Source organism: Diadema antillarum, unplaced genomic scaffold (assembly GCF_040938485.1).
Source record: "Diadema antillarum isolate AM-2024a unplaced genomic scaffold, OU_Dant_1.0 seq00000355_RagTag, whole genome shotgun sequence".
In the NCBI taxonomy this organism is placed as follows: domain Eukaryota; kingdom Metazoa; phylum Echinodermata; class Echinoidea; order Diadematoida; family Diadematidae; genus Diadema; species Diadema antillarum.
The window spans coordinates 30,452-50,487 of NW_027271361.1; the positions used below are offsets into that span (position 1 = coordinate 30,452).

At 41.0% G+C, this 20,036-nt stretch overlaps 1 protein-coding gene across 1 annotated transcript in view; it reads left to right on the forward strand.

Annotated features, from left to right (window-relative positions):
- LOC139731061 (transportin-1-like) overlaps positions 1 to 20,036 on the forward strand; it is a 62,701-nt gene that overhangs the window by 13,795 nt on the left and 28,870 nt on the right. Inside the window, exon 3 of the mRNA XM_071641941.1 lies at positions 13,050 to 13,309. Within this exon, the coding sequence (XP_071498042.1) occupies positions 13,050 to 13,309 (260 nt within the window). The remainder of the gene's footprint in view (positions 1 to 13,049; positions 13,310 to 20,036) is intronic.

Below are 20,036 nucleotides of genomic sequence, written 5' to 3' on the forward strand. Positions count from 1 at the left end.
AATATCTATTAAACCCTTTAAATCACTGAACTTTCCTATATCAGTAACCAGTTCTACTCCCGTGATTTTACTCTGAATATTCGCCTCTAATTTGTAAGCGGAGCGGCAGTTCGTTTTACCTGAAAAGTATCATCCAGGTAGATGTGTGCCGTGGCAACAACTCATTTTGCACATTTAATCAAATCGGCCGTCACTCTGGGCTGGGTGGAGTGGGAGGAGAGAGCGTGGTAATATTGTCATGCCAGGTGGATAAATTTCATGGCCTGTCCGCCACAAAGTATTGGATTGGGCCCACTGCAAGACTAATAGTGAGGCAAAGGTGTAGATCTGCTGTAATACATCACATGATTTTTTTTCAACAACTTCATCATGCATACTTCAGACACTAAACCCAGTAACAGTTGACAGAAGCTTATTTTAATAATGCCAATTATAAGTCACGGGGGGGGGGGGGGGGGGGGGGGCAGTTGATGCAGCATACTCTGAACTATTAGATACACAGGCTTGACTTTGTGTACATATTCAGGCAGTTTTTTTTCTTTCTAGACGAGTTTAATATTACTTGCTTCTGTACAAATTGCTATTCGGTGTTGACATTCAAGCTTCCCAATGATTCTCATTTGTGATATAGAAAATGTCCAATGTTGGCAAATTTATTGTAGCCTTTGCAGCAAGATAGTAGCAGTTATGAGCATCATGTGAAATATTATTTTTTTACACCAACAGTTTTATCCACAAAAGATCTTGTCTGAAATCAACTGATTTTGGTTTGGTTTCATTCTTGAAATGACTTGCAGTCAAAAAGTGAAAGTCCAACCTTATCTTTTATGTGTCTTCGCTCTTGCCTGAGAACATTCTTGCTTTTGTTTCTTCGCTGATCTAGCATACATGGTTTGCTCCCTCTTCTCCATTGGTATTGTACACCAACTTTTGATATTATACATGTAGCCTAAAAAAATGTTGTCTTTGGTGTGAATGTTGGCACACATCCCCAAACAAAACAAAAAAATGACTTAGATTATATTCAGCGCAACCAAATTTTGTTTTGTTTTGGTTTTTTTGTTTCAGAAAGTTATGCAGAGTGTAACCTTGAAACTTGAAAAAAAAATGTTTATGTTTGTGTGATAAAAATTCAATCATTCCATAGATTTGCATGGATAAAAAATATCATTGATAACTCTGGTCTGAAGACGTAGACTAGAGGGTGTGATGAGTGAGACCAGTACCAGCAAACTGAGGCGGGCAGGGCTTCACATTTGGCCGAGAACGGATTTTTTTTTGTACTTCCCACCGGCAAGTAGCTAAGTGCTTGATAGTAGTACCCAAGGTCGTGATGATATGTGCTATGCATACTTAATCACTGCCTACAAGGACGCTGTATTTATTTGGGCCCTAATCATGTAAATGAATATAAATGATCAGGTACATTCTATTTTGCATTTTGTGTTTATGGTACAGTGGCAGTATTCAATGCACATCTACCTGTATGACAAGCATTTCATGCTTTTGTTTCATTTTGTGTGTGTGTGTGGGGGGGGGGGGGGCTTTAGTAACTGACTAACAAAAACAGTAGTTTCATATTTTTTTCTCTCTGCAGTCACTTTTTTTTAATTGCTTTTTTTTTTCTTTTGGCTAGGGCACAAACACTTGCAATTTGGTCATTTTGATGCGAGATATATACTGAAGAATGGTCACAAGCATATGTTACTCTTTTAGTACTTTTTCAATTTGATCGATTGATTGATTGATTTTATTTCATTGCTGAATTTTTTTTTTCATACATAGATGTAATGCAAAGTCAAATGTACCAAAAACTAATTGGGTATAATAGTATTGAATGTAACAGTTGAAACAGACAAATGATTAATTCAAATATCTGACATTATTCTATTTGAGAATTTTAGTGCTAAAACAATTGTTGGGTTTTCTGGATGATAATCAGTTGAACGGTGAGTTTGGTAAGAATTGATATTGGAATTGGAGATTTAAAAAACCATTGAACACCAATGGAAGTTGGTTGAACATGTACATGTATTTGTGCATAAAAATTGCTGTTTGAAAAGTATAAATGATCACTATTAAAATGCTTTTAATTGAGAAAACAATGGGTTAGAGGGGGATAGATTCGAATGAAAAAGAAAAATAATGGATAGAGAAATGATCTTTTTCTTTGTTGGTGGATGTTTGGGCTATTCTTAATGATGCCTCAAGGACAGTATTAACAATGTAGGTGAAAGATTTTCTCTCACGTGATATATAATGTGGCATATAATGAAGAAAACAGAGAAAAGTATTCATTTAGAAGACACCAAGAAATAAGTTGTCAGTCCTTTGACTAGAACCACTTTCTACATTTTTAAAAATTTTTTCCCCTTTTTCTTTACCCATAGTTTGTGGCATCTGTATTTACCAAATGATAAGGAATAATATTTCTAGTATTGCATTGCAATTTGCAATGCATATTATGCTACACTAAACTATCTTTTCTGTAGCAGTTGTGTGCTGTTGTTGTTTTTTTTCCATAGAAGTGTACAGGATGCCATTTGAAATAATATTCATCAGCTGATGTTCCTAATCAATTCAAGTTGGAAAATGATTCCCCGAGTGATTATTAGGAAAAAGGGTATGACCGTAATATCAGCTGTAGTCATTCAGCTCGAAGTGATTGGCATGGAGTAGGTATAACGTAGGGCATCAGTAGACAGTTGATATTTCATGGAACTGATTGCACTTAGTCATTAGCTTTATGTTTTCAGGTATCGCGTGTAACCTGAATTACGCTATTAAAGCTATTATAATGAGCCCGCATTTGATCAAGCATGACGCGATGTTCCTATAGAGGAATCAATGAGGGATGTTGGGTGCGTAGTGTGCCATGTTTTGCCCTTAATCGTACTGATCTTGAATTTCTTCTCAGTAATGATCTGAGCTATAAACTGACGGTTGGAGAAGCGAGAGTCGTACAAGTACTCAGACTTCTCCCAATTCTTTCTCATGTTTCGGAGAACCGACCTTGAAAAAAAAAAGAAGAAGAAAGAAATTAAATCGGACCCCCATGTTCTGATTTTGTGCTGATCTGTTGCAACAAACATCTTGCTTTGAATGTGTAGAATTCTATAAAGCTTCCAGCAAGCCCCTGCCTGACTCACATTACGACAGTGAGGCTTAAAGTGCCAGCTTTCTGGACACAACAGAGCCAAGGAAAAGATCTTGAACAATGCAAGCGGAATTTGGGAGATAGCCCCCCTCCCCCCCAAAAAGACAACAAAACAAAAACAAATGCATACTGCAAGCATATTAGAATAACATGGATCATTATCATAAAAAAGATTAATGTCTAGACCACAGGTTACATGACGGTATGCAGGATTCTAGTGCTGTAAATATGATTGTGGTTGCAATAGGGTTAATATGGGCATATAAGTATCTACCATTGTTGCTGGTAGAAGAATTTACTGCAATCATTTTGTGAGGGTCTCCTGAGGATCAAAGTGTGAAAATTTTACAGAACGCCAATATTCAGCAGCCGTGGTGGTTGCTTTGAGTCATGTATTTTTAATAGTGTACTTCGATCTCAAATTATGAAGCGAAGATTTGAACACTGATCTCCCCCATACAACCTTTGTCATGTACAGAATGATTGTACAAGTGTATTGTATTCAACATGTTAGTGCCTGTGTATAACAGTGTATGCATATGTCTTTTATTAGCGTTACCCAATAAAGAGTGTGTGAATTCCTGCATTTACACACCACACACATGCAGTGCACACACACACACAAACACAATACTCATACACACACGCTGTACTCATGCAAAGCACTACTGTGTGTAGCAGTGGTAGTTTCCCTCCTGGCTTCCCATGCACCAACTCCGAAAAACGTAAACAAACCGAGTATATCACTGAGGATGTGATGTCTGCGGACCACATGTGTGTGTATTATTATATACGCAGCTAGACTTGACTATTCTTTATGCACTGTCTGGTAAAGGTTGAATGAATAGGCTCTTTCCTTGTTCAAAGTATGGAGCACTTTGCCCAAATGCCCATTCAGGCAAAGAGGATAGATTATCTGTGATATGAATGAATGAATTTTTACTTGTCCGGGGCAAGCAAAACTCACAGTCTGGCAAGTTTAGAGCCCTTTACCGAAATGATCATCAGGGCAAATGGGAGGCATGGCAAATGGGAGGCATACCAAGCCCAGGCCTAGATGGCACTCTTATCAATATTTTGGATAATTTGATAGTGGAGCGATGACCCTTCTGTAACTGAATTCTTTGCTGAATCATTTCCCTTGGTTTCTGTTGTTGCTGGATGGATTTCTTGAAGAAACTGGTTTTGGAATGATGTCATAAATACACTTTAAAAAAAAAAAAAATCTTGCTGTTCGTTGGTGAGCAAGTGAACACAATGCTTCCATGCGCTCTGAATCTGAATGGTGCTTGTGGACCAGTCTGACTGTGTGTGCAGCAATGCATTGTAATACTGTACCGAGTTAAAAGGGAAATCCAGAACATTCTAAAATTAGTCTCAAAAGATAGAGTAAAATTCTACAAGCATAATGGTTTGAATTTGATTTTAAAAAATCTTATAGAAATTAGAGAAGTTGTGCTTGTAAAATTGTACTCTTTCTTCTCAGACTAACTTTTGACTGGTCCGGAAGTCCCCTTTTAAAGATGCATCAAATAAGACAGTGTGATTAACCTTTCCGAGAAAAGTTTCACGGCATGTCAAATGCCTTGTCCGTAACTTTTTAGCACAGGTTATTCCTGACAGAAAGAATGCTTCACAGCATGTCTAGGCTTTCCAGTTATAGCAACAACTACTGCATGCATGCTGGATTGAAAGTATGAAATTTAGTTAGTGTGAACATATGAATCCAATATAGTAGCTTGTACCTACACATGTTAAGTGTCCTCAACGGAGAAGTATCCACACATTGAAATTGTACATCCTAGATATAAATAGTCAACTTGCCTAATGGGCAGGAGGGAAAAAAAATAAGGAAAACGGGAGAAAGCCTGAAAGCAAGGCTAGTCCTAGTACCCCGTCAGAGTGAGTCACCCTTGAGTTGAGCTCCTTTAGTCAGTGAGGAAAGAGAGGGAATGTGTTACGACCAAAATCACTCTGAGAATGATCGCACAAAAGAAACAATCAACTGATGTTCAGGCGGTTTATTAACAGTAATATTGTGGGTACAGACTGGTAATCGGCGTCATATCAGTACAACAATGATCAATAGAAACAATTACAAATCGGTAATGGGATCACTTACATGCATCCAAACTATCACAAAGTCGCTACGGTTCCCTGGTAGTGTCCAGATATGATGTTCGATGCACAAATGAATGATCCGCGATGCACCGATGAATGATTCCTGCGACGTAAATCCAGAGGCACAGGTTACAATAGTCCACGGTGTAGATCCGGGGTAAAATCCACGATATACACGTCCACGGCGAAACATGCAGAGTCCAAACGTTGTGACGACCACGTCCAGTTGATGCGTTGAATGATGATTCACTTAATAACGTTCAGCTAAGAATCCAGCCCGTCACAGCTTTGCCGTAGCAATGTCCGTTGACATTAAAATATGGAGTCCAATGAAGGCACATTAATTCTCTGCAGGCAAAATGTCTCCCAGGCCAAGTATCTCCACAAACATAACAGGTCAGCAGGTAACACAGGACTGACTATAACAAGTCGCTTCAGAGCCAGAAGTGACGTAACTCTCAGAGCAGAGGTGTTGGGTACTCTGCCTACTGCAGAATTTCTCTAGCTTATATACTATCTATTCACCCCTTCTAGCACATTCTATAACTCTCTCCAACCTACTAGCCAGTCTAAGTTCCAGGAAACCTGGATGACTCACTGCCTAACTATGTACAAAACATCACTGCCAAGAATAACTACCAATCACATTGGGCTACAGGGACAGTGCCTCACTCAGCCAAATATGTTAGCACTTCCCAGAACTTTCTGGAATGGGTGAAATCATTCTAGATTGAGTGAGCTATAATGTATTTCCTGTTACATGCATGTACTGTATAGCTACATTGTATACCATCTAGAAAATTCTCCACTTATCTGGTCAGCCTGTATGTACTATATACCACATAGAATGTTCTCCATTAATCTGGTCAACCTGTGTACATACACATTAAAACAATCATGCATGCAGTACATCATACATGTACATAACTACTAGTGTGTACATTTGTGACACCATCCCCCATGGGAAAAAGAAAGCCTTGCTGTAGCAAGGGTTTCTTTTACCTTCACAATTTATCATTGTTATTTACAACGAATGTGAAATAAAGTCCAAGTCAAGCAACAATAATCACATACTATCACATGCCTTTTGGATAGCTGTATTAATTCCATGTTCTCTTTTCATGGATACCATTTACAATGATATTGCTTGGATTCTCGGAGCTTATACAATCATATCAAACTGTTTTGCACACATTAATGAATATGCTTAACACATACACTGGAAATGATATGCGGTGAAAACTTTTCACCTTTGATACTCTCTTCATGTTACACTCTTGACAGAGCGTCGGCAATTACATTGTTTTTGCCTGCCACATGTTTGATTTTGAGTGCATATGGCTGCGTCATCATGCTCCATCTGAACAACCTGTTGTTCTTCATTTTGAACCGGTCTAAAAAGACCAAGGGGTTGTGGTCAGTATAGACTGTGACCTCCCCTTTGCTATTTGTCAAGTACACTTCGTATTGCTGGAGGGCAAGGATGAGACTGAGAGCCTCCTTCTCAATTGTGGAGTACTTCTTCTGGTATGCGTTCAATTTTTTGGAGAAGTAGCTAACTGGTCGTTCAGTGCCTTCTTCATCTTCTTGGAGCAAAACCGCTCCTACTCCTACATCGCTAGCATCTATTGCCACCTTGAATGGCTTTGCGAAGTCAGGAGCTGCCAAAACAGGCTCATTAGCAAGGACTGCCTTTAGTTTCTCGAAGGCTCTTTGACACTCATCAGTCCAGGTGTACTTTGCCTTGCCCTTCAGCAGGTTTGTTAGGGGGGTGACTACAGTGCTGAAATTCGGTACAAATTTCCTGTAGAAACCAGCCATGCCCAGAAATCTGAGCAACTCCTTCTTGGATTGGGGGATGGGAAAGCCTAGTATAGCCTCTACCTTGGCTTCTCTTGGCAATACTTGTCCCTGACCGACTACATGCCCGAGATACACCACTTTGGCCTTTGCAAATTCACTCTTTGCCAGATTAATCACCAATCCGGCCTCCCTGAGTCGATCAAAAAGTTGCCGCAAGTGTGTAATGTGCTCCTCCCACGTGTCACTATACACAAGGATGTCATCAATGTATACTACACAGTGGTCAAGTCCGGCAATGATTTGGTTTGTCAGCCGTTGGAAGGTGGCTGGAGCATTTTTCATGCCGAATGGCATTACTTTGCATTGGAACAAGCCATCTGGTGTAGCAAAGGCAGAAACCTCTCTGGCTTTGTCGGTCAAGGGCACCTGCCAGTATCCCTTTAGAAGGTCTATTTTACTGACATATGCAGAATTTCCGACCCTGTCAATGCAGTCTTCTAGTCTGGGAATGGGGAAAGAGTCTGTTTTCGTCACGGCATTCACCTTTCTGTAATCTATACAGAATCTTTGAGACCCATCCGGTTTGGGCACCATGACGATTGGGGAGCTCCAACTGCTTTTACTAGGTTCTATTATGTCATTGTCCAGCATGTATTGAACCTCTTTCCTTACTTTTTGCAGTTTGCTCGGGTTTAACCTGTAAGGGTTTTGCTTGATAGGGTCAGCATCTCCTACATCAACATCATGTACAGCCAGAGGGGTGCAGCCTGGTTTGTCTTTACACAGTTCTTTGTACTCATGTAACAGACTAGTCACATCTTTCCTCTGATTTTCAGGTAGGTAGTTCAGTGCCTGATCTACTTTCCCTAACATCTCTGAGTTAGACAACCTGGCACTAGAGGGCTCACTTCCATTCTCATCTTGAGCTTCTCCCTCTTCATCTACTTCTTCTACTACCACCTGAGCTACGCCTACCGGCTGACCAGCCTTTCTCTCATAGTACCCTTTCAGCATGTTTACATGACACACCCTCTGATCTTTGCATCTGTCTGGTGTACTGATCACATAGTTCACATCATTGAGTTTCTTTTTGACATAGTATGGGCCACTGAACTTGGCTTTCAGTGGTTCACCTTGTATGGGCAGCAGTACAAGAACTTTGTCACCTGGGTTGAAAGTTCGGGCTTTGGCATTTTTGTCTGCCTTTCTCTTCATAGAGTCTTGTGACACTTTCAAGTGTTCCCTAGCTACCTCACAAGCCTTTGAAAGCCTTTCACGAAACTTTGACACATAGTCAAGTAGGTGGACCTCATCATCCTCAGTCATGAATTTCTCTTTGATGAGCTTCAGTGGGCCCCTAACTTCATGACCGTACACCAACTCAAATGGGCTGAAACCCGTCGACTCATTTGGGGAGTCCCTCGTTGCAAACAGCAGGAAAGGGATGCCCTTATCCCAATCCTCGGGATACTCCTCACAAAATGCCCTAATCATTGTCTTTAGGGTCTGGTGGTAGCGCTCCAACGCACCTTGGGACTGGGGATGATAAGCTGACGACTTCAGCTGCTTCACACCCAAACGATACATCACCTCTTGAAATATGCCTGACATGAAATTTGACCCTTGGTCAGACTGCACTTCCTTGGGCAACCCATACCTAGTGAAAAACTGCACTAGAGCATCTACCACAGTCTTAGCAGTGATATTTCGCAAAGGGATAGCCTCTGGAAACCGTGTAGACATATCCATGATTGTCAAGAGGTACTTGTGACCCGACCTAGTCCTAGGCAAAGGTCCAACACAGTCAACTAGAACCCGACTGAATGGTTCTTCAAACGCAGGAATCGGAATCAATGGCGCCGGTTTCACTGAATGCTGTGGTTTACCAGCCACCTGACATGTGTGACAAGTCTTACAAAACTCAGCCACATCCACATTCAACCCTGGCCAATAAAAATGCCTCATGATCCGATCCTTTGTCTTTCTGACGCCTAAATGGCCGCCAACTGGTAACTCGTGAGCAATCCTCAAGATCTCACCGCGGTAACTAGGAGGGACAACAACTTGACGGACCACCGTCCAATCCTCATCAGCTGGCCTATGGGGAGGTCTCCACTTCCTCATCAAAATGCCATCTTTGACATAATAGCACTCAGGGACCTTTTCAGCCTCAGCCTCAGAACACGCCGTCTGAGACAAGCCTTTCAATTCAGAGTCTGCCTGCTGTGCTTCAACCAAGGAAGACTTGCTAAACAGCCCATCACTGTTAGCCTCGGAGCCTAATACAGCAACCCCATCATTCAAATCCTTGAAAAAGGTTTCTGCCAACCAAACACCGGAATTCTCCTCCACATCAATAGAATCCGCATCATCTTGAACAGCTCTACGAGCCTGAGACCTAGTCACAACACAATCTGGGAAAATCCCAGGAAACTCCTCCTGCAACTGCTCAGTTTCAGCAACCACCACTGGTTTATCCGAAACAACTGGAGACGCAACCACCTTGTCCCCAGCCAAGTCATTCCCCAACAAAAAGTCAATGCCTGCCATGGGCAACTCTGGAACAACTCCAACAGTAACAGGACCAGAAACTAGGTCACACTTCAAATCCACTCTATACAGTGGCACTGACATATAACTGCCATCAACAGTCTGAATCAAGACTTTTGCATTAACTGCACTATCTGGTGGAAAAGTCATACCACCATCCACCATCAACGACTGAGAGGCCCCCGTATCCCGCAGGATGACCACTGGCTTACCTGCCTCACCAGAGGTACATGGGGTCACCTCACCATCAAACAAAAAGCTACGATAGCTCTCATCCACCTGCTTCAGCCTATCTTTGAATTTGGGAGATTGACTTTCAATGGCCTGTGTTTCACTGAACGGGACACTGTTTTCGGGTAGGACACTTTTTGACATAACAAATCCCAAGTCCTTCTTTGTTTTGTTTTGCAACTTCCAACATTGTGACTTTACATGCCCTGTCTTGTTACAATAAAAACATTTGATGACATTTGCACTTGTACTGGACCCTTTGTCAGATTGAGGCTTTGGTGCAGATGAAGTTTCAGAACTCGTGCCTTTTTCAGGACCAGCATTCTTTAGATTGCTCGACTGATTTTTGTCTCTCTTATTTCCAGAGAAATTCCTGAAAGGTGGTCTGTTGTCATTTCTGTGGGTCAGCTCATACTCATCAGCCATCAAGGCTGCTTTATGCAAACTTGTCACTTTGTGATCATCCAAATGTGACCTCACACTGAAAGCAACACTCTTTTTGAATTCTTCCAAGAGAACAACCTCACGTAGGTTATCAAAGTCCTGATCCACTTTCAGGGATCTGTACCACCTATCAAACGTCATTTCTTTTTCACGAGCAAACTCAACATGTGTCTGGCCTGGTTTGCGGTACGAATTTCTGAACTTGTGTCTGTACGCCTCTGGCACCAACTCATAAGCATTCAACACTGCTTTCTTGACTGTAGCATAGTCACGTGATTGCTCTTCAGAGAGAGATGAGTACACATCGGCTGCTTTGCCGACAAACACACTTTGAAGGAGCAAGGGCCAAAATTCCTGTGGCCAGTTCAAACTGTTAGCCACCTTCTCAAATGACACAAAATATGCATCAACTCTGTTTTCTTCAAACTTTGGCACCAATCGAATGTTCTTTGCCAAATCAAATTCAGAGGGAGCCCTTTCCTGAGTTCTTACAGTCTGTGCATGAGCCAATTCCATCTCACGCAATTTCAATTGTTGCTCAAGTTTCTTCATTTCAATTTCTCTTTGAATTTCTAATCTCATCTTCTCTTTCTCCATTTCCAATTTAGCAAGCTCAAGCCTCGTTTGATCTGAAATTTGAGCTCGATCTTGAGTGTCAGTTTCTTCTTTGAGCTCCATGTGACCAGCTACTAAGTCAAGGATCTCTGCCTTTCTTACACCTTGTGGAACATCAACATTTAAATGCTGTGCAACAGCGGTCAAATCACATTTGCGTAACCTTTGCAAATCTTTGAGGGACAAATCTGTCCTCTGAACAAATGCCTGAACATCCATTGTACTGATTGACATTGTCGCAATGTATTACACACAATACATGTATACAATTGAACAATCAACTCAACTCGTATTTTGTCTGTACCAATATTCTGGATTCCGGAACGTTCCAAATTCTAACTTTTGGCTTTAAATTCACTTCTCGGACACAAGCCCCCAATTTTGTTACGACCAAAATCACTCTGAGAATGATCGCACAAAAGAAACAATCAACTGATGTTCAGGCGGTTTATTAACAGTAATATTGTGGGTACAGACTGGTAATCGGCGTCATATCAGTACAACAATGATCAATAGAAACAATTACAAATCGGTAATGGGATCACTTACATGCATCCAAACTATCACAAAGTCGCTACGGTTCCCTGGTAGTGTCCAGATATGATGTTCGATGCACAAATGAATGATCCGCGATGCACCGATGAATGATTCCTGCGACGTAAATCCAGAGGCACAGGTTACAATAGTCCACGGTGTAGATCCGGGGTAAAATCCACGATATACACGTCCACGGCGAAACATGCAGAGTCCAAACGTTGTGACGACCACGTCCAGTTGATGCGTTGAATGATGATTCACTTAATAACGTTCAGCTAAGAATCCAGCCCGTCACAGCTTTGCCGTAGCAATGTCCGTTGACATTAAAATATGGAGTCCAATGAAGGCACATTAATTCTCTGCAGGCAAAATGTCTCCCAGGCCAAGTATCTCCACAAACATAACAGGTCAGCAGGTAACACAGGACTGACTATAACAAGTCGCTTCAGAGCCAGAAGTGACGTAACTCTCAGAGCAGAGGTGTTGGGTACTCTGCCTACTGCAGAATTTCTCTAGCTTATATACTATCTATTCACCCCTTCTAGCACATTCTATAACTCTCTCCAACCTACTAGCCAGTCTAAGTTCCAGGAAACCTGGATGACTCACTGCCTAACTATGTACAAAACATCACTGCCAAGAATAACTACCAATCACATTGGGCTACAGGGACAGTGCCTCACTCAGCCAAATATGTTAGCACTTCCCAGAACTTTCTGGAATGGGTGAAATCATTCTAGATTGAGTGAGCTATAATGTATTTCCTGTTACATGCATGTACTGTATAGCTACATTGTATACCATCTAGAAAATTCTCCACTTATCTGGTCAGCCTGTATGTACTATATACCACATAGAATGTTCTCCATTAATCTGGTCAACCTGTGTACATACACATTAAAACAATCATGCATGCAGTACATCATACATGTACATAACTACTAGTGTGTACATTTGTGACAAATGTAATTGGACTGTGTGAGATGATGCATTGCCGCAAAGTCGACCCCTCGGCAGAGGTCAGCAACGTTAATGAAAGCAGAGGGTGGTAGTCGATACTAGCCAATATGGATGGCCGAGGATTTGTAGATCATGGTCCGTGATGTGATGTCCAGTATCTCTGCTGACCATGATCTGTGTAGATTCTTCACAATGACTAAAACCTTCTCCACCCCGCCATCCTTCAAAACTATGTAATTGACTCTGTAAACATTTTTTTTTTTTTTTGGAGAAAAAAATCAAGAATTGCTGTAGGCACGGTGTGATTAATTGGAATTGTGAAAGAAGTTATTATGAAGTGAGGGGAGATGGATGAAGACATCGTTCATACTGACTTTTCCAAGGTTCTTTGGTTCTTCTATTTGTTCATGTCATTGATCAGTTGTGCGTGTGTATGTTTGTTTGTTTTTTATTGTTACAGGTGTATAGCATGTCCACTTTATGATTAGGTGATTTCTGAGAATGTTCCCTTTGAAAATAGATTTTGTTTCTCTATAATCATCATTGTGATTATCATCCTGTCTCTGACCTGTGACCTCAGCTTTTTTGTCACGGCTAACAGTGCATTCCCCTTCCCTTGTCTTCACACCAGCTGATGAGCCGACCAGGTCGCTGAGCGGACTTATCCTCAAGAACAACGTCAAGGCCCACTTCCACAACTTTCCCGCCCAGGTGACAGAGTTCATCAAGACAGAATGCCTGGTGAACATCGGCGACCCCTCCCCCCTAATCAGGGCCACCATCGGCATCCTCATCACCACCATAGCGACAAGGGGCGAGTTGCAGAACTGGCCCGACCTCCTCCCCACTCTCTGCCAACTCCTGGACTCGGAAGACTACAACACCTGCGAGGTGGGTTCAAAATTTGCTGTAATACCCCCCATTCCACAGAGATTTGTTCTCATTGGTCACTCATCGGAAGCAAAGATTGTTGCTTCCGGCCACCCACCAAAGTGTATCTGATCGCAGTCTGATGAATCTGACTTGGTTGGTCAACTATCAGGTGAGTGTCAGACATTTCGTGCGGGATCCTCATCGGACGATCTTGCCTCAGCGGATCACCGCCCGACATGTCTGACACTAACCTGATAGTCGACCAACATACGTCAGATCCATCGCACTGCGATTTGATACACTTTGGTTGGTGGCCAGAAGCGAATAAACTTTGCTTCCGATGAGAGGAAATCTCCCAATCCTTTTGCCTAGTCTACTGCATTGATAATCAGCTGAATTAGTGATGGAATATGTTAAGAATGTTTATGCCATGAGTTGGCCCTTAACTGTGACAGGAAGAAACGAGAGGTTAAATCAATTTATGTGATGGCAATGATACCCAATGGTGATCATTATCATAAAGATGATTTGGTATTTATATCAAGGTGGTGATTTTTGGTTGGAAGCCAAAAGGAGGGACACAGGCTTTAGTGCAGCTGAAATGATACTTTGAATAGTGTACATGACTCAACAAGTTCTTGAAAAGAACATTTGTTGATCTAAATTGAGGGGAGTGGAAAGATGTCTTCAGGCATTGACACGAAATATACTGAAATTTTACTTCTGGAGTCTCCTAAAGAGACTACATTGAGAGAGACCCGCTTTGCGCACGCGCAGTCATATTGCTTTTCTACGCACATGTTTTCATGTCTGCGACAAGCCTTGATAGATCTTGATGATATTTTACACCATTTAATGAATTTACGGTTACCAATATATGAGTAAAATTTGGTTGTAATACATTGTTGCCTGCTGAATTTACCTTTTAGCAAGTAAAGAAGTAATCCCTTTTATAATATAGGGTTTCTGTAAGAAACCTCTCTGTTGCTGGTGTAAATTCTATCAGTCGTCTTTTACCTCCAGTAGAAATATATATAAAATATGATGTGTTTAAAAGTATTTCCTTATAGAGGAAGTTAACTTGTATAAATTCAGGATGCCTGATACGCTATGGCTCTACAATAAGGTCACGTTATTCTCTTTAAAAATTGTATATATTGTCAAATGTTATGGTTAGTTGGAAACCTGCTGTCCTTCGAAGAATGCACTCAGCTCTCTCGTGACAACCAGAGCTTCCTGGCTTCTTACACTGTCATGGCCGGCTAGCCACGCATTGTGCCTGTTCTAAAAGATTGTTTTATGGGTCTACAGTTTTTTCTCTTTTTTTTGTGAGGATGCCATTGTATACCATCATTAACCCAATGCAAAGTGTTTCGAGGCATAATGTCAAAGTTTGAAGGGAGCTCTGTAATACATGATTGATTTTCTTTGATGGCTTTTCTATTCTGTTTTGCTGTGGAATATTATTAGAATTAGGGTGCAGAAAAAAAAATCAGTGCTCATGTCAAAATCATATCATATTTGATATGCGTGTGCTATTAAAGAAGCATCTCAAATGAGGCGAAAAACAAGCGTTGTGTAAATGATTCTGTGGTATCCAGGGCTCTTTAGCATTCCATAGGAAGTCAGCTTCCGTCATACAGGAGGTCCCCTTGTACCCCCCGTCCTTCATAAAGGTCATTTATTCTCTTAAAAATGCATATTGCCACATGCGATGGTTGGTTGGATTCCAGCCGTCCCTTGAAGAATGCACTCGCCTTGCGTGACGATCGGAGCTTTCCCCCGTTTCCAGTGCCATTACAGCCGGATGACCACGCTTTGTGCAGCGGAGATTTTTTGCTTTCTTGTTTCCTTTTTTTTTTTCTCTCTCTCTTTTCTTTTTTTTTTTTGAGGAGATGCTGCTATACTGTCGTTATCCCAATGTGGCGCATCGTGATGGAAAATGTCAAAGTTCGTGGTAGAAATGTTATGCGTCAAGCCAGCCCCCACATGATGCCCAGAATCGAGCCAAATGCTCAACTCCAGACTGTCAGGAAAGCTTTCTCTCTCATCCCAGTTTTTGTGTTTCTCTGTTTCATGGGCTTTCTTCTCCCTCTCCTATCTTACTCTCTCTTCCCCAACCCCCCCCCCCCCCCCCTCTTCCCGGTCAGTGTCTACACGATGTCCCCTCTGTCGTGCGAGAGGAATAAATTTGCATGTCGGAAGTGACCAGGCTCTGTTCATTCATGGGACAGCGATCACAGACTTGCTGAAGTTTCTGAAGCAGAGACTCCCCAACCCCCCTTGCATGTTCCATTTTCTCTGAAACAGAATTTGATTAGCTTCCTCTTATCGAATGATTCCTGGAATTACAAGATTAGTATACACCTGTGTTGGTACGTGTATTGTATCCTGTGTCAGTACATGTATTGTAAAATTGCTGCTGTTTATTCCTTGGCATGGTGCAATACATGGCATGGAAATTTCACAAGGGTCTCGTGAGCCATTGAAATGTAACATACATTTGTCCTAATGGCGAGATTCTTTGCAAGGAAATGTTTGAAGCCTGGCCCATGGCTGCTTCTTTTGTGTTCAGGAAGGACACAAGGTTCATGCCTTTGGATAAACAAGGAAAAAGAGAATAAAATTGACAGCTTTAGTCAACCCACGATAATTCAGTCCCCAGCAAGTGACACGGAGATCAGGAAGTACTAGTGAGATCTCACTGTCTGTCGTTCGCATGTTATTCAAACACAGGATCATGTGACATACAGAAATCAATACTCTGTGAGAGAGGAGAGCTTCCATCAGTTCTGTCTTATACTGACTTATTCTGTCAACTTTAACAAACAAACAAACAAAAAATCCTTTGTTGTCATTGCATGTCATCATGTACAGTAATCCATGCTCGAGCGAATTGATGAAATCAATCACATTCTTTCCAAATCAAGAAATTTTACAGAGAGTATAAAGTGTTACTGCATTCGACTGATATACATGTAGTGTGATAAAAATCGACAGCAAAAACCAGGTTTTCAGTTTTGTTTGTGGCATCAATCAATTTCTTTCTTAATCAAGAAATTGTACAGGGAGTAAGTGTTACTGCACTTGACTGATGTCGTGTGATAAAGATTGACAGCAAAAAACAAGGTCTTCTGTTTTGTTTGCACAGCATATGTTGTGTGTGTGTCAGCCAAAGATATATGTGGGACCCTGGATGGGAGACTAAACCTGTGGCTTGCCCCCCAAGACATGACTTATGCATGCTTGCAATGTGAACTGAAGCACAGATTAGCCTCCAATCAAGTGTGATTTGCGTCATCGTGCATTCGCAGCCAGCACTCATCAGACGTGTCCTCCAAGGTGGTGCAAGATCAAATGTCAGTGGGGTCTCCCAGCCCCTTATTTTTCCTCCCCCCCCCCCACCCCTCACCCTTTCAATTCCTTTATCTTGCGTATGATATCAGAGATTATTCTGTTCTTGTTTCCTCCGTATTGTCGTGCGGCATCGTCGTGATTGCTACATCCTTTGTCGGCACTGTTTGAAAGTGCAGTCTGGACGGTGCATTGAATATTGCAGCACCGGAGCTCATCTGATTCAGACGTCAGTAATGCCCTGTCATACATGCTAAAATGTCATGTCTGATGGCCATTTACTGACTATGCAATGATTAAAGCATCTTTAAATTATAGATTCTTCTCTTGACATTTTTGTAGTTCTTGTTTAATGGCAAGATGAAAAATATTTTGTATGCTGCTCCCCCAAATCACACCCAAGCAGGCATTCAGCAGATGTCCACTGTGTTGTATCTGTGGGCAAGTACTGTTTCATTTCATTTGCATTGCAGTATTAAGTTTTGGTAGCCCTTACCATGGTGTTGGCAGGCTAATGACCATCTTTTTTCAACAGTTTGTAGCCCTTTCCCCTTCAAGATTCTAGGAAAATACAAGGAAAATATGATAAAATATAAAAATGCATGTTTCTTGACATGTCAAAGCTTTGTTTTGCCATAGTGTAAAAAGTAAAAAAGAAAAAACACACACACACATATCTAATGCTAGGTGGGAAGAAAAAAAACAAACCCACTTGCAAGACCACAATTTTGACAACCTCTTTTCTCATGAATATATTCTCCAATCAAACAAACATATCTTGGTATATTAAACATGTGACCTTATCGCAAGGGGGGGGGGGCATCTTCAAGGGACTCTGCAGTGCACATTTTTATTCAAACCACAAAATTGGAACAGTTTAAAGGTTTAACTGAAAGGAAATGCTGATGATATGCAGTATGACATGCAATTTTTTTTTTCTCTGAACATTTTATGTACTAGGAAATTACAAAATTTAAAGTGTGAGTGAAATAATGTAGTACTTATTGCTTTGCTCTGGCACCTTCTTCTTATCAAACATAGTCAAATGACGTGATCAAAATGATATGATCAAAATTATAATCCCCCCCCCCCAAAAAAAAAAAAATGGTTAGGTGAAGTTATTTATAAACAAACAGGAGGGAACTATACTATTAAATGATAACCAGGCTATCATTACACCGCTGAAAGGTGGTAAGGAACTGGTTATTCAATAGAGAAGCAGAGATTGAGTGAATTCAGCGTGGGTGGAGGAAACCGTGCAACCAATGTAGCATGACTCACATTTGTAGACGAAACCCCCACCACCACTCCAATACCAGGTTGATTGCATAAAATCCATATCCTTTTCATCAGACTATTTTAGAGTTTGATGAGTTAGCAAGGACTATGACACATTTATATTGACAGAAAGAGAGAGGGAAAGATAGAGTGAGAGATAGAGAGAGAGATAGAGTGAAAGATAGAGCGAGATATCGAGGTGCAGTGTCGAGAGAGGGAAAAAGAGGGAAAGACTCAAACTGCCAAATTATTGCCCCCAAAATAGTGTAAATGATATCTTTGAGTACAAACCAGCATGACAGGCGTGAGCCAAAAAAGTATCTTGTTGTAGTCATTCTCAACATACACGGGCTGTCATATTTCTGTGATATTGACCACTATCATTGATTTGTGAAAACGTGCAAAGCTCAGAAAAGCAGATCTGCAATTTTCATGAAACTTTATCCACTCTGTTTTTGGTTACCTTTGTGTTTCTGTGTGTGTGTGTGTGTGTGTGTATGTGTGTGTGTGTGTGTGTGTGTGTGTGTGTGTGTGTTTCTTTCTACTTTTTTTTTTTCAGGGGGTGCAAAGTCAATTTGAAGTAAATTTGAGCAATATCTTTTTTTTTCTTTTTGATAGTGGCTTTAGTTTATGATATTGCTTGTATCAAAAGCAGATCACAACCATCTCTCACACGCATTATTAATGAACACTGGGAGCTAAGCTTCTGTATATCTTATGAGCACTTGCTGAAATGCTACTCCGGAAATGTGACCAGGATATTTTGCACTGCATTGATATAGAGGCTTGTATGAGACATTCATCAACCAAACTGAGGTGATCTCAAATTCTTGGATAATAATCACTTTGTGTTTTGTTTCATAGATATGAATAGGATTGACTCCAAAAGGGCGCTAATGTTTTGAATGAAAGCAGTAGAACTAAATAAAGCAACCTGTCGTGGAAATTTTGAGCAATATTGGACAGACAATAAGGAAGTTTCCATGGAGGGGATGTAATTGTCTTCTTGTGCGGCCTGCTTTTGGCATTGTCAGTAAAATTGTGCAACACTCATATTTTGCATGTTATACTTAGCATGAATTTTACTTTTGCAAAATTTTACAAGAGCCAATAGCAAAATTACAATGCATGTGCAATTAAGTGCTTGTCTACACTGTATTGATTGCCAGTGGCAATTCATTAAATGTCTTGCTGCAAAAATACCCTGCTTTTCAGTAACTGGAAATGGTTTATTTCCTTTGCTCAAAGTTTATAGAAGGAATTTATGATTATCTTTGAGAAGATGTGCAAAGAACCCTATGGCCCAATCACTCTTCTGTGAATGGATAGGCATGGAAACATTTTTTTTTTTTATACATATGTATATTGTCTTTCCAAAATGAAAAGATAGTGAAAAACGAACTCATATTATGTTCACACAACTGAGGGAGAAGTACTGTACATACAAGTTTTTCCCTGAAGTAAATTGAACCCTGCTTATCTGACAGTTCCAGGCATTTGGTGTAATCTTTGTTCATACAAAGGAAAATAAGTGGAGTAATTGCCGAGGTTTTTGAGATGAGAGTTGCCCTGTTGCTATCGGAACACTGAAATATCGCGAGACGCATTAATTAACATATTCATGCCATGTGAATCCTTACTATTATAAATGCAAAATACCCCATTAACTTTGTGAGGGTAGAAACTAGGAGTGGTGAAATTTGTTCAGATCTCGGCAATCGCTGTGTGGGTTGTGGAGGTTTTTGGTTGTTTTTTTTTTCTGCATGTTCACTCTTTGAAGGGTTCTTTAATATGTGAACTTGTATGAACCATAAAGCAAATTGTGGTGACTGCCTTTAATACCTTATTGGCTTTTTAAGTGGGCTGGGGTGTATGTCGTCACGCCACAGGGAATTCGACATTGCGTTTCTCCCGGGAGGCATTTGGCGTGTAAATTGAAGTGGATATTTAGTGTAGCGTGCCTCTTAAATGCTACGGAGGGAGGGGGCAAGATTGATGTCTGTGATAGCGCTTGACGACAGGCTGTCCTGAAGAAGAGAAGAAAGATGTTTAGCCCCCTCAAGCTTTGCGACAAGTCCCCCCCCCGTTGGAAGCTTGGTGCCTCAGCGGGATG